Source organism: Chiloscyllium plagiosum, unplaced genomic scaffold, assembly GCF_037043375.1.
Source record: "Chiloscyllium plagiosum isolate Xiang-an unplaced genomic scaffold, Cpla_swu_hap1 HiC_scaffold_6, whole genome shotgun sequence".
Lineage (NCBI taxonomy): Eukaryota > Metazoa > Chordata > Chondrichthyes > Orectolobiformes > Hemiscylliidae > Chiloscyllium > Chiloscyllium plagiosum.
In genome coordinates this window covers 104,033,120-104,056,308 of record NW_028270144.1, presented here as the reverse complement: position 1 = coordinate 104,056,308, position 23,189 = coordinate 104,033,120, and the positions used below count along the sequence as shown (strand labels likewise).

At 40.2% G+C, this 23,189-nt stretch overlaps 1 protein-coding gene across 1 annotated transcript in view; it reads right to left on the bottom strand.

The window, feature by feature from the left end:
- LOC122551164 (transmembrane protein 272-like) overlaps positions 1-23,189 on the bottom strand; it is a 53,419-nt gene that overhangs the window by 8,658 nt on the left and 21,572 nt on the right. The window contains exons 2-3 of the mRNA XM_043692790.2: positions 9,579-9,667; positions 4,956-5,015 (exon numbers count right to left, since the gene is read on the bottom strand). Of these exons, the coding sequence (XP_043548725.1) occupies positions 4,956-5,015; positions 9,579-9,636 (118 nt within the window). The 5' untranslated portion in view covers positions 9,637-9,667. The remainder of the gene's footprint in view (positions 1-4,955; positions 5,016-9,578; positions 9,668-23,189) is intronic.

The window sequence follows — 23,189 nt, the reverse complement described above, 5'->3', positions numbered from 1 at the left end:
GATGGGCAGGTCCAATAGTCCTAGCAGTGCCATGATCAGCAGTGAGCACTGCTGATACCACAGGCAGCGCCACAAAGAGGACAGCCATTGATCCCAGAGTGAAGTAAGTTAGAGGGCATTGGGAGGACAGCGTTTACTAAGGGACAGGGGCAATGGGGTGGATGTTGAAGTGGAAAAAGATAGGAGGAAAACAGGCAGTTATATTTTCTAAGGGACAACCCTAAAGGCAATGGGCACCCTCCAATGATTCTGCACCCTGTTCTATCCTGGTCATTTTAAACACTCCATTGAAAACAAAATCAGGCTGCTCACTCCTGCCTGCCTGTCATCTGATTAATTGGCACAGGCAGGTTAATACTGGAGTCAGATTAGCTTTTAGTTATTTTGGCCAGTTTAGCTTTTAACAAGAGCTCAACTGATCCTTCAGTATTTATTTAAATTTGATGAGGGGGGGGGGAGTGCTGCCAGTTACATTTCCTACACACTCTCCATACTATGGGATTGGGATTGGGGTGGGAGAGAAGCTAGGGGTTGCAGCACTACTCTCTTAGAGGAAAAGAAACAGAAAAACACAGCCATACTAGCAAATATGCACACTGTTCATACAAGAGCCCCATGCTGTGAAATAAACAAGACAAGTCGCGCCAGTATGCAACATGCATAATTTTCTTGATTTTTCCTTCCAGGCTATTTTACATGCCCCCCACACTGATATCACACCCATTGACTCAGTAACCCTGGACAGAAAGGGAGAGAGTTCTGGAGACAATAACAGGAACCGTTCCAAATGGCAGGGAAAAAGAATGGTTTTAATTAGCTACCAGTGATAACCAATGGAGCTTTAAGGATACTGTAAGAGTTGCTTAGGCAAGACCAGGGGGAGTTGTCGCTGGAGCAGGTCTTGCTGCTGAAAGTCAGTTTGGGGACTCTCAGAAGACTAAAGAATGATATTTGACATAACACTGAGTCAAATGGGGAGAAACACATCTGTCGTAAGTTGGGAGTAACATTGCACTTGTTCCTGTGAAGGTTGCAATTCTGCAGACTGTGTGGTGTTACATCTAACTGCAGTGTGGGGATTGTGTAAGGAAGCTAAGGAAGGGGTATACTTGTCTGTACTTCAGTGCAGTTACCTACAAACTGAGTTTTTGTCAATACTGATTTTAATTTGTTACAGTTGCTTTGTAAAATATGAAGTCCTGTGTGATCCTTTCAGTCAGTCACCGGGAATTGCAGTTTTAAAAAATGATCAGTGGGTATGCGAATTGTACGATAGTTATTAGAACCAGGCAAATCTTGTTGACAATGAAATCCTTGATTGGGTTGTTAACCTGGGCCAATCAGGAAAGGTCTGGCTGACCAATTTTAACTGTGGATAGCACGCGGTGTCTACCAACACCCTCGAGATTTTCAGGGAGAGGTGGTCACTGCAGGAAGTGAAGTGCATTATATCTCCCTCCAACTCTATTTTGATTTAATCCCTCCCCTTCGTTGTTTGATCACACAGCATTGCCCTCTGAGAAGGACACTGCTTGTCACTGGCCACTCGGGTGTTTCCTTTCTTCTTGGTGGTGGAAATTGAATAAAGATTTGTACACCTGTTGTCTTTCACTGTGTCTCACACCTGCACACACACAACATGGGTGCTGGGGAAAACATAAGCACTACTGCAATTAGGCGGTAGAGTGGGGGTAAGGAAAAGAAAATATATATATATAAACAGGAGATTTAGAGTCTCCTCAGTTTAGGGGGCTGACTCTGTTCCAGCTGGTGCTATAGTCAGTGTGCTTCTGCTGGCTCTGAGGAGGAGAAGAGTTTCTTTGTCTTTTCTTTCCCCCTTTTATTGAGGGAAGATATTTGTTTCTTTTTTGTTTGGGTTTCTTTATTATTTGTTTGTGTTTGTTTAAAAAAGAAAAAAGACAAAGTAAAGGGGATCTAGCATCTCCTCAGTTCAGGGGACTGACCCTGAGGTGCTGGCTACAGCCAGCATACTGTACACAAGTACATTAAGGGTGACTTGGTGATGGGATACTGATCTCTGTGCATTATTTCAGGTACAAATCAATATAAGATTTTTACTAATATGTCAATCATAGCAAATAGGAGGTATTACTTTATAAAGGCAAAGGGGACCATCTGGAAGCTATGGCTACATGCAATGCTTCTAGGGTATCAAGCTATACTGGGATAGGGTGCAAAGAAACAATTAGAATATAGGAGATAAATAGAGCAGCATATAACACCAGCATATAGCAACTGGAATGAATGGCATCTTTCTGTGTCGTAGAGTTTACATAATTTGACATTGTTCAACCTCACATCCCTACTGAGTTTTCTAATCTTCCTCTATACTCTTCTCAAAGCTGGGAAATTGAGGATCCTAAGAAAAGTCCTTGGTTCTTGGGTCCTGTCTAGATCTTTAAAATTTAAAAATTAAGGTAAAAATACATAAAGATAACTTTGCAAATTGAAAAGAAAACTTGCATAAAGTTTACAAACTTTAAGAAAGATCTTTTAAAGACTTGATAAAATTTAAAAACCATTAAAAATTATTCAAACTAATGTTAAATATCTCCATAGATTTCAATCTCTTTTAGGTACCATTGTCTAGGTCACTATGACTCCCTCATAGTGACCTAGACAATGGTACCTAAAAGAGATTGAAATCTCTATTTTATTGCTCTATTTTATCTTCCTCTCAGGGGTGGTCGACTGTTGCTGTCTATAAGGTACTCAGTAAGAGAAATGTGGCTGAGCAGAAAATTACAGCCACTCAACATTATTACATGCAGCAGGAATGAATGTGTCCATCCAAGTGGAGCATATGCAAAATCCACCAGTATATTTGTGGTCTAGGGACCTGGTCTTCACCTCACTTCCTAGGTCACCTTTGCAACATTTAAAATTGATGCAGCAAATCTAGCCTTTGATAATTCATAAATACCATTTTTTAGTTTTTCACTAAGATTCAGTGTGAACAACTGTTCTGCTTTACTCATGTTGAGTTCTTAAAATTTAAGTGTTAAAGCTCCAATTGCTATAGAACTAAATTGATGTCCTCAGCAATCATTACCACAAAGCGCAGTGGAGGCCGGGACGTTAAATATCTTCAAGGCAGAGATCGATAAATTCTTAATCTCACAAGGAATTAAGGGATAAGGGGAGAGTGCAGGTGAGTGGCATTGAAATGTCCATCAGCCATGATTGAATGGAGGAGTGAACTCGATGGGTCAAATGGCCTTATTCCACTCCTATTTCTTATGGTCTTATGATCTTAATAACCACAAATTTTAAAAAACACTGTATGTTTAATTGAGATAATATTTCTCTTTCCAAAGGCTAAAGACCTTTCTAAAGAAGTGCTTCCTACTAGCACCTCAGAAAACCACATTAATTCAATAGTAACAACAAAAATATTGCTCTGCAAATAGATGCCATGCATTTTGTATGTCATTGGTGAGTCATTCAGCTCAGCCTGTGAGAGTTAATTCTGCAACAAAGATATGTATCTGGAGAGACATCCCAATCATTTAAATCAAGAAATAATAAATTTAACAAACTGATGGATTTATCAGTGGATAAACTAACGCAAACTAAGAGCAGTTTTGACTTGTTAGCATTTTACATCAATTAGATAGTATGATATTAATATATCAATTATGTTAAAGTATTTTGCTTATTAGGTGTGTGATATATGCATGCATTTTAATATCACTTATTTTAATGTTTGGCTCTTGAACTAGAGGCATGTGGGTTTTTGGTCTGTGTTTATAAAGGAGTTTAATGTTAACTCATCAGAATTTCTTGAACCATGATATCTTTGGAAACCAGTATGGGAGACGGAATCCCTGCTGTGATAATAGGAATTTGTTTGCACAGAGAGAGTTTAACAGATAGATACAAGGTAAAGAGTGTCAACTTGCTTTCTGTTTAGAAGGATCAGATATTTTTCTTTTGCTTGGGGGAGAATCAACAGCTTGGAAACATTTTGTTTCTCAGTTCAAAGAAGTCCTGGTTGGAGTTGAATATATAAAACCCTTTTTTCCGAGGGAAATGGGTTCATTCAGACAAGTTAGAATATAGGTTAGTTCAGTGTAAGGGTTTTAGTTTGAAAGTTTCAGACCAGAAGTAGTTGGTTAACCCTAGAAAAGGTTATTCAAAGTTGAAAACTTCTACACTCTGTTGTGTGGCTAATCAAGGAAGCGGCGACAAAACTCTCAAAACCAGGAATTAAGTTACATCAATAGATGGGATAGAGAAACAGTGTTTGAGTGTTTGAGTCCTGCAAAATGTTCATATTGAGATAGATGAGATTGTATTTTTACTGGGTGCTTTTAAATCTTTCAAGTTGTAAGTAGCTTGATTTATTCTACTTCCTCTTTACTTTTGCATAATAAAAGTCTGTCTTATTGTTAAAAGGTAAATCTTCAGCATTGCGTGCTTGTGTTTCAGTGAAAGATCACCTTGTTAAATTTACAGGGAGAAAATGAGGACTGTAGATGCTGGAGATCAGAGTCAAGAGTCTGGTGCTGGAAAGGCAGTACCCAAGCAGTAGGAAAATTGATGTTTCAGGCATAAGCCCTTCATCAGAAATGGAGCTCATTCTTGATGAAGGGCTTATGCCCGAAATGTCGATTCTCCTGCTCCTCGGATGCTGCCTGACCGGCTGTGCTTTTCCTGCACCACGCACTCTCGACCCTTGTTAAATATGCACCTTGTTAAATATAAAAAACATGTGACTTATCGAGCCGGATTTCAGTCTGGAATCTGACTTGTCCAGCTGGGACCAAAACAGTTTAAAAGCAAAACATATACCTAAAATAAACCATGGACAAATGTTATATATATCAAGAGTAGAGTTGTGCTGGAAAAGCACAGCAGGTCAGGCAGCATCTGAGGAGCAGGAAATCAATATTCATTCTAATGTAATGTTCAATGAAAATTAAATTTCTCACCCACAAAAGCCATTGACAGCGGCAGTGCAAGGAAGGCAAGTAGCCCAAAGATTAAACAAGCTGTGGAAATAAATATATAAAGATGTCATTTTGCATTGTTTTCATCATTTGGGAAATAAAATTAGCAGGATATGAAGAGCAATAAACTCTGTATCACCTTCTACAAACGAACATGCTTACTGAAGAAATACAGCAGTTTGGCATTGCTTATGACTAATAAACGCTATTCAAAAATTATAATATGTCATTTGGGCAAAACCTGCTTCACGGGTTGTGAGTGTGAAATGTTTTATTAACAAGAGCAGAGGAGGTAATAGTCTCTGATCAGAAGAGACAAAGGTAGAAAACTTAATTATATGTACAGTTCTTCCAGGTTTTGTCATACACCGCTGTGTTCCCACAGAAGATTAAAAATTTTAAATAACGTTATCAAATCGGTTGATTTTAGTTCATTTTTTAACATACTTCAATCAAAATTAGAAAAAAAAACCAAATCTGTAACAATCTGTAACACCACACCACAAACACCAATTCAGTAAGCCAGGAAATTCCAAAAATTCTGTTCTCAAGGAATGCCTGCATTTTCCAAGCATCTGTCACCCGAATCTAGAACTAAAATATTTGAAAATTGAATGGTGACCAGAAGTCTTCCATGTGTGATTAATTACTGGAAAAAGCAAATTGTGCTCCAGTGAAAATTTCTCTAAGTCATCAAATTGCTATGTATACCAGGATCGAAAACACTGTTATTTTAAAATGCCATTTTGAACTGTTTATCTTTTCTCATACATGCTGGAAGCAATGATCCATATTTGTTAACGGCAACCAGAGTGGTTTTGTTATAAATAAGAGACTTTATAAGACAGTTATGTTTTGAGTAAAATAGAATGTCTTTGAGGGGAGAATAGTTACCTTGGTAATACTGCACGGAGTCAGGCCAGTGGTGATCCAAACCAAAGCCTATTGAAAATTAATGACTGCTTTCACAGTTTGATATAAAAGAGGGGCACATAAACACAGACACAGGGATATGGAAAGGGAGTCAGAAACAGCTACTGTTGTAAAAAGCACACATGAAGATTGTTTCACATTAGCAATCAAACAGCTTGCTGGTGTGAGCCAGTTCATTGTTTGACAAGATGCAATGTGGGGAGATTTGAGGGACAAGGAGTCACCAGAATGGACTTGCTGCGAGAATTTGATTTGGAGAAACTCAGAAGACTGATTAAAATGACTTTCTAAAGACAATGGAAGATCTAACTAGTTGCGGGCAGCAGAAGAAACCCTGTGTTTCAAGTGGAAGGAACATGGAGTTTAAGCTTCAAGGTTACCTTGCTGCTAAAAGCACAGCAAAAGTAAAACCATGTCATAAAGTATTTCAGTTGTGCTGGTTGTTTAGTTGATACGGACTTGGCTTTAGTTTGGTGTAATAGTTGCAGTTAAGAATGTTTAATCTGCATTAATTTGAGCTTATTTATTATAGTAAACTCTTGCACTTTATTTATTGCTATTCTTCACTGATGAATTCCTCACCATTTTTTTAAAAAGTTGTTGATCACTTTAGGGATCATAACTACATGGATATTTGTATGCTGATATCCTTATGCATTAGTTGGACACTATAATCCAGTATTCGACTTCCAAATGGTTGACACAGTGGTTAGCACTGCTGCCTCACAGCACCAGGGACCTTGGTGTGATTTCAGTCTTATGTGACTGTCTGCATGAAGTTTTGTAAGTTCTCCCCATTTCTGTGTGGATTTCTGCTCGGTGCTCCTGTTTCCTCCCACAGTCCATAGATGTGAAGGTTGGGTGGATTGGCCATGCTAAATTACCCCATGGTGTCCAGAGATGTGCAGGCTAGGTGGATTAAACATGGAAAATATGGAGTTACAGGGATAGGGTTGGAGGGTCGGTGTAGACTTGATGGGCCGAAAGGACTCTATTTATACTGTAGGGATTCTGTGATTCTAAATGGTGCCAAGGACATTAACTTCTCTACTCCTTGAGTCAAATCAGTACACAAGTTTTCAGAATAAGTAATTTATCTCTGACATAACATACACGATTCTGTACATCTAACTGTAGCTCTTTCTCTCTATAATTTCACTTGATATGTTTGTCAGTATAGGTAATATCAAATGGCAATAAGCTACCAGAAAGGGGGATTCTCTGTTATTAGGGTCCTGTCAACCAGCTGGATTTCTCAAATGCCATTAGCAATATTTGGATCTTGTACAGAGTCACAGACCAGGGGGATGATGCGATGAATGCTGCAGTACTGAACTTCCTAGTGTTCGTTCTGAATCCAGCAAATTTACATTCTCAAGAGTTTAAACATGTTCTTGCAGTGAAGATCATGAGAAATTGTTCCGTTTATAAAAGAATCAGATGGCAGTTTTAAAGCATTTTGCAAAAGAAACAAATGCAAGATGAGAAAAACACTTTTTCACCATGCAGATAGTTAGGATATGGAATGCGTGGCCCGAAAGTGTGCTGGAGGCAGGTTCAGTTGAAGCATTCAATAGGACAGTGGATCATTATTTAAATAGAAACAAATTGCAGGAATGATTCTCGACTGGGAGAGGGAAAAGGAAGGAGATTGGTTCTAAGTTAAAATGCTTTTGGAGTCATTGCATTCACGATGGGCTGAATGGCCTCCTGCAATGAAGAATTCTGTGATTCTATGATATGCTTGTTCTCAATAAACTGGGAGTCTGCCAAGAAAATCACTCATAGTATTAGTCTGGATAACAACCTGTCTTTAAGCTTAAACAAAGACCCAGAATGAAGAGCTTTCTAGATTTGAAATCTCATGTTTCCAGGAATAAATATCTAATACATGCACATTTATTTCCAGTGTTTTGCAGTCTAACCATTCATCAGTTTCCCAAAAGGTGATACAGGATCTTTTCCTGGTGAACCTTTCTACAGTCTTCAGTACTCCTCTTACTTAGTCAGCCCTGACATACATCCACTTCCATTTATCTGAATGCAATCAGTGCATCTCTGGCAATTGTTTCTTTTCTATCTTGATGTCCCCCACAAAGATTTACCCTATTGCTCATCCTCATCCTTATTCACAAGTCATTCCTCTGCAACATCATCTGCAGGCAGAGGGGCAACCTGTACATTTACACAGATGACTTTACACTCTACCTGCTCATGTCTTCTCTTGCAATCTTGGCTGTGTCCATGCTATCAGACATCAAGTTCTGGATTGGTTACAATGCTCTATAGCTCAACATTAGGAAGACCAAAGCCATCAGCTTCAGCTCTATTCCAAAAACTCTGCCCTCATCTCTTTGGCTTTACCCATTCCTGGCCACTCAGTCAAGGTTTAATCTTGGCTACCCTTTCAAGTCTGAACTGAATTTTAATCTTGACATGCTCTCTATCACGAAACCACTTGCTTCCAGCTCCACCCTCATCTCAGTTCCTTCATCAGCCATGCTCAAAACATATCTTCATCTTCTCATTGGATTTCTTTCCCTTGGAAATGGGTTGGGAAAACAATGGCAAAATGGTGACATTATTACATCAATAATCCAGAGCCCCAGTCCCAACGTTCTGGCGGCACAATGGCAGGTGGTGGAATTTGAATTCAACAATAATATGGAATAACAAGCTAGTCCAATGGCAACCACATAGCCACTGTTGGTTGTGATAAAAACCCATCTGGTTCACCAATATCCTTTATGGAAGGAAATCTACTATTCTTACCTGTCCTGGCTTATATGTGACTCCAAACCCACAGTAACTTTCTTGACTCTTAATTGCCTTCTGGGCTAATAGGAATGGGCAGTAAATGCTGGCCTTGCAAGCTGTGCCCAGATCTCATAAATATGTAATAAATTCCAAATAGTCTAATCTCTTGCTTTCGTTATTGGACTCTGGTCTGCATATTTAAAGAAAGCTCACACCAGCTATAGACAGGTGTCCTTGACACCTAATCAAAAGAACAGGTTAAAATAGAAGGCAGGAGAGGCATTGAAAGGCATCGGTGAGTACATCAGTTTTCCAATACTAACTATCTGCGCATCTAGTTTCTTCTGGGAGGGTAATGCTAAAATTGCCCCTTACAGAAACATTAATGTAAACAGCTGTACGGATTTTCCTTCTCCTAAACAGCTTTCAATGGGCTCATAGCACGATATACATCAACTGAAAGCATATTGTGCAGAGAGCAGTGGTTTAAAGTTTTTCTGTCAATGCAGAGTTGTGCCCACTGCCAGCATGAACTCAAAACTAATCCCAATTCCCATATATACAGATGAAGTTCACACTGCCTTTCACAAAGCAAATTACAGCTGAATATGTTTTATCATCTGCATTCAAGTCTATTAGGAGTTATAAATGATCCTAATAGGTCTTCAAACAGTGTAATTGGTTCTAAGTACGGTGCTCCTGCTTTTAATCATGATCATCTTCATTCAGCACTGGCAATCTGAACAACACTGTGACAATGGACTGTCTAAATGCTGGGTAGTCCTGAATTTAGGCTGTGGGTTTGACAACTTTAAGAAATGTAAAGTACTATCATTATCTGTGAGAGGCTTTCTTCAGTTTGTGCAATGAACATAATGATAAAATTAACAATTTAAAGTAAACCTTGTTGCTTACCATTGCTGGCAATTTTTGAAATACATCGATGGCAAGCTTTTTCGACACCAGCAGACATTATTTCAATTCTTCTCTTGACCAGGCTACTTCTGAATCAAAACAAATTAAGAATTTTGATTAACATTGTAGGTAGACGAAATACTGCAGGTTTCAAGTTAATGCATTAAAATTTTAGATCAAAAACTTTTAATAACTGGTAGCTCTGTTGCATCTGAATGAATATTGAATTTTACTTTTTTAAAATCTTTGTCTACTGATCTTATTCTAAAATTTATAGCTTTAATATTTTAAGTTATCTTTACGAGGCAATTCTTAACTCTCCGTGACCATGAGGGTTACATCACCAGTTTATGCTTTGCAGTATAACAGACAAAGACAAACTTTCCACCAATTGCAAATCTAAAGTAATGGAGATTCTGAAATTAAAATGTAAAATGCTGGAACTACCCAACAGATCAGTCAGCATCTATCAAGAGATAGATGTGCCAGAGAGATCCTGTCAGCATCAGCCTCCACCTGGTCCTTGAATTAGCCATATTGTGCCTGAGGTGTGGTCAATCACTCAGCGAGGCCCTATAGTATGGAAGTAGGCCAGTCATCCCATTGAGTCCACAACCACCATCCAAACCCACCTCCCCGTAATCCTGCATTTCCCATGGTTAATCCACCTAGCCTACATATCCATAGACTCTATGGGTAATTTAGCATGGCTAATATATCTAACCTACATGTCTTTGGACTGTGGGAGAAAACTGAAGCACCCAGAGGAAACCCATGGAGAAGGGCTAATGCCCGAAACGTCGATTCTCCTGTTCCCTAGATGCTGCCTGACCTGCTGCGCTTCTCCAGCAACACATTTCCAAACTCCACACAGTCGCCCAACGGTGGAATTGAGCCTGAATCCCTGGTGCTATGAGGCAGCAGCGCTAACCACCGTGCCACTGTTGCTAATTGCACATTCTCCCCCTGTCTGTAAGGGTTTCCCCCTGGTGCTCTGGTTTCCTCCCACAGTCCAAGGATGTGCAGGTTGGCTGGATTAACCATTGTCCATAGTGTCAAGGGATGTTCAGGCAAGGTGGATTAGCCTGAAACTGTAGAGTTATGGGGATAGGGTAAGGGGAGTGGGTCTGGTTGGGATGCTATTCGGAGGGTCAGTGTGGACTTGGTGGATCTAATGGCCTGCTTCCACACTGTACGGATTCTATGATTCATTAAAAGGTGGGAATCTGTCAGGAACACTGACCTGGCACACCAGTTTGTAGGTTTGCTCGCAGTCCCAGCTCCAAACCCACCTCATTGCAGCTAGGAGCTCTGCGATCCCAGTTGAAAGTCCTGATGAAAAGTGATCAAGCTTGAAATTTTAATTTTAACCAGCAAGGAGGGATTATATCGGGCACAGGTAGTGGGGGTGGTTAAATCTCTAAACGCTTTCTGGAGGGGGCCTCATAAATCTAACATGATCCTGGTTTTACCAGAACATATACTGGGAGGCATGTCGGAGACACCCCTGTGAAGACATCCAGTCTGTCTCTGAAGTAGGTTCATAGCCAATTTGGACAGTGTACTAAACCGTCTGACAAACACCAGTCAATAAAACAAAAGCACAATGGGGAATAATTATTCTGTGAAATTGTCATGTTGGGAATCCTTTAATGAGCATAGCTATTCCCCATCTAAATTAAAGGCTTGTGGTCACAGGACTTTGGCTCAGTGGTTAGCAGTGCTGCCTCACAGTGCCAGGGACCCAGATTTGATTCGATCCTTAGGTGACCATGTGTGTGTGTGTGGAGTTTGCACATTCTCCCCATGTCTGCGTGGGTTTCCTTCAGGTGCTTCATTTTCCACCCACTGTCCAAAGATGTGCAGGTTAGCTGGACTGACCATACTAAATTGCACGTAGTGTTCAGCAATGTGTAGGCTAGGTGCATCAGTCAGGGGATAAAAGTAGAATAATAGGATAGGGGAATGGGTATGGGTGGGATACTTTTCGGAGGGTTGGTGTGGGCTTGTTGGACAAAATTGCCTGTTTCCGCACAATTCCACACTGTCGGGATTCTACGATAAGATCTTTGAGTTCTTCTGAGAAGATGTTTCCACTCATTCATAGGCGATTTCCAGTTTTCAGAAAGTCTGTTTACATAACATGGATCCTGTCTGCCTTCGTCTGCCCTTTCCATTGTCAGCCTCCACTGCAGAATGGGAGCAGCTTATGTAATTCTATAGAAAAAAATTGAGGATGCAAAAGAGTCCAGAATTTAAAGTGCACAGACATCACAGAGAATTATTGGGCTGGACAAGCATTTAGAGCTGGGAATCAGTGAGGCCACAGAGGGAGTTAAACACAAAAATAAGCATTTAAATATTGAATGTATCAGCAGCAAATTAGATCCACCCATGAACAGGAATTGATGGAAAGTCAGATGTTGGTAGCGCAGTTTAGATCAGCACAAAATTTTCAAGGATGCAAAATGGGAATCCCACTCAAAAGGGCAATGGAATAGTCAATTCTAGAATTAACAGAAACATGGAATAGTACTTATGAAGCAGACAGTAGCAAAGGACTAGATGTGGCGGTAGGTGACCATGGCGATGGAGAGATTATGGAGTTCAGCTTAGGGTCTAATGGAGCAAGGAGGTTGCAAGACTGGGGATTGGGGAGGTCAAGGAGGTTGATGACAAAGGAAGGGGTAAGACTTTCAGAGGCTGTGCTGGTGATCCCCATCTGTGTCTTGGATTGTCCCAAGTCCGGAGTGAATTGTGCTCTTCCCATCCTGTTAGGCAGCAAACTAGCCACTTTCCTCAACTGCCAAGAAGGAAGGTAACCTGGGGTGGGTGGATAGGTGGGATTCAAGCCCTTACTCAGTCATTAATTGACCTCTGAAGGGTGGTGGGATTGTGAAAGTCCCAAATGGACTTCATCATCCAGCACTTCATTGGTGAGGTGGTGAGATGGGAGAACAAGTATCTCTCCAGGGTCAACTTGCCCAATTATTTCCTCTTCTCATCTTCTCTCTGGACACCTCCAGAGAGGGAAAACTGCACCCAATATCCCTATTACTCTGGCTGCTGAAAACTGAAAGCAACAAGGCAGGTGGACAGATTGGTCAAGAAGGCGTTTGGGATATATGTTGTCATTTGACGAGGCATAAAGTATAAAAGTGGCGAGGTCATTATGGAGCTGTAAATAATGTTGATTAGGTCACAGCTAGCATACTGTATGCAGTTCTGGTTGTCACACAAGAAGAAGGGTGTGATTGTACTGCAGAGTGCAGATAGGTGGTTCATCAAGATGTTACATAGGCTGGATTGATTCAGCTATTTACAGACACTGAATAGGCTGGGATTGTTTTCTTTTGAGAAGGATGAGGAGGGGACTGATAAGGTGTATAGAGAGGGTGGATGGATGGGAACTTTTCCCCTTAGTAGGGAGATCAATAACCAAGGGCCACAGATTTAAAGTAAGGGACTGGAGGTGTAGAGAAGATTTAATGAAAATGTTTTTCACTTAAAGGGTAGTAGGTATCTGGAACTCTGAAGCAAACACAGAGAATGATGGAAAATGTCAGCAGGTCTGGCAGCACCTGTGGTAACAGAGTTAACATTTCAAGTCTGTTTTGACTCCTCTTCAGAACCGCAAAGGATGGTAGAGGTGAGAACCATCGCAACATCTAAGAACTACTTAGATAATAGTTGAAAAATCAAAGCATACAAGGCTATGGGCCAAGTGCTGTGAAATGTGATTCCAGTAGATAGATACTTGATGACCAGTGCAGACAAGATGGGCCAAAAGGCCTCTTTCTGTGCCAGAAAATTTAACAACATATGTGTTTCTGCACACAATTTTGCCATCACTGTTGACAGGCAAGGGAGTAGCACAAGCTAAAGTCCATTTTAGTTTCAACTATAAAGTGAATTCAAGTAAATAAAGGAAAAATAAACAAATAAATAACAATTAATGAATCAAATCCCTGCATATAAGTTACAGACACCCCAATGCAGGGACCTGTCCTCTGCAGGAAAAAGGAACATATTGAAGCATTAAGCTTTTTGGTATGAAACAATGGTTGTGTTTGCTGACACCAACACTATACACTGCTTTGAACTATGTATGCACAGATTTTGGGGAATGGCAACTAGAGAGGGGGCAGGTGATATTAGAGTGGGTGGAAATCAGAATTAAGTGTGCTGAAGGGATTGGGACTGGGGCTGGCATCAATACTGGACTGGTGAAGAGATGGAGGACCTGGGAAGTGGGAATGGAGGGGAAGGAGGAAGACCAACAGTAACTCCCATGCATTCTCCATGGTGATATCTTGACCAATCATAAAACCAAAGACCATAAGGTATAGAAACTGAATTCAGTATTTTGGCCCACAGAGTGTGCTCTGTCATTTAATCACGGTTGATATGTCTCTCAATGCCTTCTCCCTGTAACCCCTGAAGGGTCATTCCCTTCAATCTGAGGCTGTGCCCTCAGATCCTGAAGTCTTTTATTAGTGGAAATGTTTACTCCATATCCACTCTATCTATGAGTCTCAGTATTTTGTTAGTTTCAAACAGATACCCCCTCATTCCTCTAAACTCCATCAAGTACAGATCCAGAGTCCTCGATCATTCCTCATGTGACAAGCCCTTCATCCCTGGAATCAATCTTGTGAACCTCCTCTGAAACTCCTTCAACACCAACATATCCTTTCTTAGATACGGGCCCTAAAACTGCTCATAATAATACAGATGCAGTCTGACTAGACACTTTTACAGTCTCAGCAGTATATCCCTGCTTTTGTATTCTAGCCCTCTTGAAATTAATGCTAACATTGTATTTGCCTTCCTAACTGCCATCTGAATCAGATTATTAACCTTAAGAGAAGTCTGAACTTCAGATTTCCAAAGCCATTCTGCATTTAGAAAACACATTCTTCCTACAAAAGTTCAAAGTTCCTCGCACATTCACACACTTATTCTATCTGCCACTTCTTTGCCCACTCTCCCTCTGCAGCATCCTGCCTCCTCAACACTACCCAACCCCCATCTACTTTGCATCATTTTTAAACTCAGCAACAATGCCCTCAATTCCTTCGTCCAGATCATTAATGTATAAGGTGAATAGTTGTGTTCCGAACACTGATCCCTGTGGAACTTCACTAGTCACTGGCTGTCGCCCTGAAAAAGGCCCCTTTATCCTGACTGTCTGCCGTTTACCTGTCAGCCAATTGTCTATCCATGCCAGTATTTTGCCCCTAACACCATGGGCTTTTATCTTATTTGGCAGCCTCCTGTGCAGCACCTTGTCAAAGGCCTTCTGGAAATCTAAATAGATCACATTCACAGGCTCTCCTTTGTCTAACTTTACCAACTACTCAGCACCCTTTTCTCATGTTATTATTTCCTTAAAAACATGGCATTCTTGTAAGTGGAAAAAACTCAACAGCATGAGTTTATTTTCAATGAAAATAAAGTTCTGTATTACCAAGCAACTATTTAATTTGTAATAATTAGCTGTCACGTATAACTTTATGAGTCATCCAGTGGATGGATGTTACTTTGAATGTTGTTTAGCTCATCATCTCAAGCCGCCATTTCAAAACATAGTTCAAATCCATCCTCGCAACATTTATATCAACCTAGGTCAGGGCATGAAATTTAATTAATGCTGACTTTGCAACTAGATTTAAATGGCCATACCTGAAAGTAAAACTAAAGAAAAATATTTTATTTTAGTCATAGCAGCCTTTGGACTTCATTCAAGAAGTTGGCTGTATAAATTAGGCTACATGATTAAGTCGAACACTCTCTTGCAGCCTCCTAAGGATATAGGCCCCTTCTTATTTACATCTACTTGCCATTCTTATCACCTGAAGCCACAATGTTAATATCCACCTGTATGCTGTCAACATTTCCCCTTACCTTCATTGTATTGTCATTCCACTTATTTACATCACCTCTCAGTAAACCACAGTTCCCTCTCAACAAATATTGGGAAAACTGAAGGTATTGCCTTCAGCCTGTGCCACTAATACCAGTTCCTGGTTAATGGCTGCATCATTCTGCCAGCCTCTGTTTCAGATTAAACCAGACTATTTAGAACCTCAGAGTATCAGGGCCAGCCGCTTGGCAATATTCCCCATACCTAAGCCTAGCTGCTTCTGAAACTCTCATGCTAGGCATCCTCAGTCCCTGCCTCATTTGGCTGAATCCTGTGCTTCCATGTTCTACCCTCTGCAAACTCTAACTCATCCAAACATCTACTGCCTGTATTCTAACGCACAGAAAAAACATGCTTTCTGACCTATAATGGTGCCCAGTAAATAAACAACACAAATATAAAATTTTCACCCAATATTTCAAGTTCCTTAATGGCATTCCCCCCTTCCTATATCTGTAACTTCCTTCAGTCCTCCAAACCTTCACAAACTCTGCCTCTTTAACCTTTCCCATACTCTTTGCTCCAGCATTGAAAGCATTGCCTTCTGCTATCTACACTGTAAGCTCCGGAATTCCTTTCCTAAACTTTTGCTTCTATTTCTCATATCCTAGTTAGGGCCCTTCTTAAAACATATTGTATTAGTGAAGGTCTTAGTCACCACTCCTAATATCTCTTTTGTCTGAATAGCATCTTGCAAGGCATCTTGGTATGTTTCATAATATTAAAGGTGATATACAAGTGCAATTGTTTCTGTAAAGTCTATCTGGCACACAGCAAAAGAACATTTGTTAATTACTGTAAATGGAAACAACTGCTTTCATTCTTCAAGGCATGACCGTGTACCTGCCTTCAACTCTTACCAGCAATATTGGAAGTAATGCATTATGAGAGGGCCCCGGTTGTGAAAGACATGTTAGAAAAAAACAACAAAATGTTTCCTTCTTCACTCTGAACAAGGGAACACATTTAAAAAAAACATTTTCCCACCGACAGGGCATAATGCATTGTTAGGTCTTAAGTGTTTTTGTAAAGAATGATTTTAAAAAAATAAATACAATGGTAGCTGTGCACTATTCAAAACAAATGTTGATGAAAGAAACATTATAACCCATCTTTCGAGTTTATGAATGCTGTCTGGCCTGGTGTGCATCTATGTTTTTATTTCAAATCTTCAAAGGCTTTTTATTTAAGACCTACAATGAGTGGGCTTCAGTCTTCCATTTCATCAAAAATAGTATGAATAGAATTGATGAGAATAATCTCTTTCTGTAATTGTCCCTGGAAAGTGATATCAAAAATTTACTGAAAGGAACTGTCTCTTTTTGCTTTGAAATACTTCATATTTTGTATAAGTTGTTATTCTACTGCTTTTGTACCTACTTGTTCTTCTTACATTTGTACTGCTACTGTAAATAAAATCTGAACAATAATTTCGCTTGCTGCCTTAATCAAGCAATCCCCTCCACCGTCAACATAACACGGTGTACCATCTACAAGTTGCTCTACAATAAATCACCCAGGCTTTTTTGAGATCACCTCCAAAACTCTCAAGTTTTATCACATGGAAAGATAAAGACAGCAGACATGTGAAAACACCACCAGCTGCAAATTCCCCTCCAAGTTACACACCATCCTGACTTAGAAATATAATAAAGTTCTACCATTCAAGCACCTAACCTTCGCGAATTTGCTTATCTGTGTGATCCTGATCGTGCACCTATTCACCCACTTTGACGCCAATGTTCACTCATCCACCCTCTTCCAGGATCCATACGTTCACCGTGTTGCACATGATAGTTAGCTATTTTTGCAATTTGTGAAAATCACTAAGTGCGACATTCTCCAGAAATGCGTTTACCACAAATTGGGGGGTGAGGGGAGCTTCATTGTATCCTGTATTGCTATCCCTTCATTGTTACTCAGTTAAAATCCTAGAACTCTGACTTCATAGCATTCTGTTTGTACCTAAGTCATGCTGACTTCAGCAGTACAAAATAGTTCACCACTTTCTCGAGGGTATTAATTAGGAATGGGTAATAAATGCTGATTTTGTCACTGATGTTTATATCCCATGAACAAAGACAAAAAAACCTTGGTCTAGTGATGTATTGCATTCCACCTTCCAAAGTGACAGGATAACAAATTGGTCAGGCTACATAATGTCCAGTGAAAGAGTAACTAGGGAGAGAATAGGGACCTTTTTTTATATAGATATTTTTATTAGAAATTTAACATTTTTACAAGTTTACAAAAATAAACAAAACTCTCAGATATAAACATTGATATACAATTAGCTCAAATATACAATAGCCAAAATTTGACAAAAAAAAACAACAAAAAAAAAACCGAAAAGAAAAAAAAACAAACAAACAAAACTCATCTATCTACTAATCTAACCTACAACTAACCAGGGTGTATATTTAAGTCTCTTACATGCTCGGGATGTGTTAGCATCAGATATGATAAAACCCGTATTCGTGCGGGATTCCTCCCCCGAGGGGCCGCGGACCAGCCAGGTTTGTAATCTCAATTAAATAAAAGCCCTTGTTAGGATAGCCGAAATATCTGTATTTATGTAATTCAAAAAGGGCTGCCATATTTTATAAAATAATTCGGTCTTTCGGTGCACCATATTTGTAAGGAAGTCAAGGGGAATACATTCCATAATTAGTCTGTGCCAATTTGAAAGTCCAGGGGGGCCCTCCGCCACCCAGTTCATCAAAATATTTTTCCTTGCACAGAAAGAAAGAATAGAAAATAGTCTCTTCCCGTACGTGTCCAGGGAGGGAAAGTTCGAAAAGCCCAAGAGGAGAGATACGGGGTCCACTTTTATTTCCGTTCCTAAAATTTCTGTCAGGGTACTTGCTACTTTAGTCCAATATTTACGGATCTTATGACAGGTCCATAAGCAATGTACAAGAGTGCCCACCTCTATTTTGCATTTAGGACACATTGGAGATGCTCCTGCCTTAAATTTTGCCAATCGAACCGGTGCTATATGGGCCCTATGAAGTATCTTCAGCTGGATAGCCTGGGTTCTGTTACAAATAGTAATTCTTCTAGCATTTTCCCAGATATCATTCCACGTTTCTGTGGAGATTTCTAGTCCCAGATCCTGATCCCATGTTTTAAGCAGATTATCCATATCTCCCGATACTTCATCATGTAGCAAATGATAAATATTACTGACGGAAGATACCCCCACTGGTCGTAGGACACTACATTCTCTATCGGATTTATAAAGACTATCTAATAACGTAGTCTCCTTCTGTATAAAATCTCGAATTTGGAAGTATCGAAAGAGGTCTCCATTGGGTAATCCGAATTTCTGACGCAGCTGTCCGAAAGACATCAGGACCCCATCTTTAAATAAATCCCCGAGACATGAGATACCCCTGGATCTCCAGAGTTTAAAAGTGGCATCTGTTAACCCCGGTTGGAATCCCCATGCTCCCACTATCGGTGCATAGGGGGATGTTTTATGTGAATTACCCTCATTTTGCCGCATTATATTCCAAGCCTTGATTGTATTCAGTATTATAGGGTTTTTACAGTGATCTGTAATGATTTTCCTCTTGTCTGAGAATAAAAGGTTAATAAGTGGGTATTTTACTTGAGAAGCCTCGATGTCCAGCCAGATTGATTGTGGATCAGACAAGACCCAATCAGCTATGTAACTTAATAGGGAACTTAATTGATATTTCCTAAAATCTGGGAAGTCCAATCCACCCCTTGCCTGTGGAAGCTGTAGCTTCTTCAGCTTAATGAGGGGCCGCCTATGATTCCAGATAAAGGAACTCAGCCAGCCGTATAATTTACATAAAGCCGTCCTCGGCAGCATCACCGGAAGCATTCTCATAGGATATAGGAGACGGGGCAGGATATTCATTTTGATTAATGCTATTCTACCCAACCAGGAAATTGGCAGGTCTCCCCATCGCTGGAGGTCCTGCCTTATCCTTTCCAATAAATACACAAAATTAGCCTTATACAACTGACCAAATACTGGAGTAATAAAAATGCCTAAATATAAGAAACCCTCCAGGGACCAACGAAAGGGAAAAAGGGGACCGTCTGCTAAGCGGGGTATCACAGCAAGGCCACCCATTGGCATAGCCTCCGATTTTGAAAAATTAATTTTATAGCCTGAGAATGCACTAAATGTATTAATAACTTGGATTAAGCGAGGTATGGACATCAAAGGGTTACTGAGGAATAGAAGAACATCATCTGCATAAAGGGTAATTTTATGTTTACCTGTACCAATCCTTGGGGCCACTATATTAGGATCAGCTCGTATAGCTTCTGCTAGTGGTTCAATTATTAGCATGAATAACAACGGCGAGAGGGGACATCCCTGACGGCAGCCCCTACCCACACTGAAGCTATCCGAGCCTAATCCATTGGTAACCACAACTGCTTTGGGATCACTATACAATGTTGAGATCCATTTGGTAAACACCTGTCCAACACCAAACCTCTCCAATGTGTAAAACAAATATGACCATTCGACCCTATCAAATGCCTTTTCCGCGTCTAATGAAACCACTACTCCTGGTATCTTTCCCTGATGACAAGCTTGAATCATATTCAGAGCCCTTCTAACATTATTGGATGATCTACGGCCCTTAATAAACCCCGTCTGATCCTCCTTTATAATATGTGGCAGTATCCTTTCTAATCTCAGTGCTAACGTTTTAGAGAGGATTTTAAAATCTACATTTAGCAAGGATATTGATCTGTATGATGTACAATCTTCTGGGTCCTTTCCTTTTTTAAGGATAAGAGAGATATTTGCCTCTTTCAGCGAAGGCGGGAGACAGCCCTGACTATATGCATAGTTATACATGTCCATAAGTGGACCAACCAGTATTTCTGTAAATTCTTTATAGAATTCGGCTTGAAAGCCATCTGGGCCCGGCGTCTTACCATTTTGAAGGTGCCTAATTGCATCAACTATTTCTTGGGGTGTAAGAGGAGCATTTAGGACCGATACTTGTTCCGGAGTTAGGTCTGGAAAAGTCAAATTTTTAAAAAATGACTGCATCCTCTTCGTCCTATCTTCACAATCCTGTGATTTATATAACTCAGAATAGAATTTTCTAAAGGTCGCATTAATCTTTTTATGATCATGAGTCAAAATACCCGTACTTTCCTTGATAGACATAATAGTCTGAGGGGCCTTTTTTTTCTTTGCAAGAAATGCTAAGTATCTACCCGGTTTGTCGCCATATTCATATAACCTTTGCTTTGCAAATAATATTTCCCTCTTAGCCGTTTGAGTAAGTGTAGTATTTAGAGCTGTCCTAAGAGCTGTAATCCTTTGCAATTTAATAATAGAAGGTCTATCAGTGTATGCTGTTTCAGCCGCTTTTAAGCGGGCTTCAAGCAGACGCTGTTGTTCTCCCTTTAATTTCTTCTGGGTCGCTGAGTAGGAGATGATCAAGCCTCGCGTGTAAGCTTTGATGGTCTCCCACATCATTGACGGGTTGCTAGCTGTACCTGAATTAATTTCTAAAAAAGTTTTAAATTCTTGAGAGAAGTACTTTACAAATTTACTATCTTTCATTAAGAAGGGGTCCATACGCCAATGCCGAGGGGATGTCCCACTGTTCTTCGCCTTAGTTTCCATATATACAGCAGCGTGGTCAGAAATTGCTATATTACCTATTTTACAGGATGATATGGAATTTAAAAAAATCGAGGGGGCAAAAAACATATCAATTCTGGTATGACATTTATGTGGATTAGAGTAGAAAGAAAAATCTCTACCCTGTGGATGAAGACATCTCCGTACATCTACTAATCCTAATTCTTTGTTCAGATCCATCAATTGTCTAGATCTGGGAGATACTCCTGCAGTACTCTTGGGAATCCTGTCTATTTCCGGATCCATAATACAATTAAAGTCTCCCCCTATAATTATATGACGGGCATCAAAAGCCATCAATTTTGAAAAGGCTTCCGTTATAAATTTAAAGGGGTGTGTCGGGGGGCAGTACAAATTTAAAATCCCATATTCCTCTCCATTTATGAGGGCTTTAATCAAGATATATCGTCCAGATTCGTCTTTTATCTGCTTTAGGATTTTGAAAGGGAGATTCTTCCGAACAAGAATAACAACTCCCCTGCTTTTTGAGCTAAAAGAAGAAAAAAAGGCCTGGTCAAATCCGCCCTGTCGTAATTTCAAGTGTTCTTTATCTGACAGGTGTGTCTCCTGTAGGAGAGCTATATCAACTCTTTCCTTCTTAAGATTTGATAATATTTTCTTCCTTTTAAGTGGCGAATTACTCCCCTTGACATTCCAGGTGCACCACTTAACCGACTGATCAACCATAATCCTCTGGGCCAATCCGAGACCCCTCGGGAGGGGGAACCCTATCCAGAACATCCCGAGCATGGAACATGTAAAATTTACAAAAATAAAGCCTCTTTAATACACCCACAACAATACAGTAAAAAACTATTTCTAAATAAAAAAAAATATAAAACGTATCTAAGTGGAGACTTTCCCCCTTGTTCCCAGGGGGCGTCACTTCCTCTCCAAAAATCCCTCATATCCTCTCCCAACCAATGCCCCACCCTTGACCCAGGCACTCCTCAATAAAATGAGGAAAATTCAAATATAATACAAAGCTAGAGTTAACAGTGAGCACCCCACCCCTACCCCTACCAACACCTGGGTATATTTGGTAATGTTAATACCATATATAAACATATAACTATAAAATTACCAGTTCAACAAATAATAATTAAATATGATAATACAAAATAACGAAGGGAAAAACAACCCCGCTCCTAAAGACAGAGATAAAATCGAATAAGGTAACCACCTCCCCCCACCAACATTAACCAAATCCCCCAGCTTATATATATATACATATATATACATACACATACACACATATATATACATATATACATACACACACACACATATACATACATCCCTCATATATACATAAAATAATAACAGAAAACAACTCCAAGGGAGGGGGGAGAAAATCAAATCCCTCTCCCCACCCCCCATGATAATATTAAGCAGTAAGGTAAGAAAAAAAAAGGGAGGGGATATAAACCAAAGCGGTGGGGGGGGGAAAGGCAGACCAACATCCATTATGTCCTACAGTTTATCTAAGAGAGTCCAAGAATTCCTTAGCCTTTTCTGGTGATCCAAAGTTATATACAGATCCTTCATGGTTAAAGCGTAACATCGCTGGGTAGCGTAAGGAGTACTGAACATTTAAGTCCCTTAAACGCTTCTTCGCCTCGTCGAATGCCTTCCTCTTTCGAACCAGAGCCGGGGAAAAGTCCTGAAATAGCATGATCTTGGATCCTTTATAGATCATAGCTTGGGGGTCTTTTCCGAGATTTCTAGAGGCTTCTAGGAGTATCTGCCTCTCCCTGTAGCTCTGCAGCCGGAACAGGACCGGGCGTGGGCGCTGGTTCGAGCCGGGCCCGCGTATTGCTACCCGGTAGGCCCATTCCACCCTTACCTGGCCTGATCCAGCTTGCAGATTTAAAAGTTGTGGCAGCCACTGCTCCAGGAATGCTGTAAGCTGGCCTTCCTCTTCCTGTTCGGGAAGGCCCAGCAAACGAATATTTTTTCGGCGACCTCGATTATCGAGGTCGTCAATATGATTTTCCAAGGTCCGGACTCACTGCTCAAGAGTCCGGACCTGATC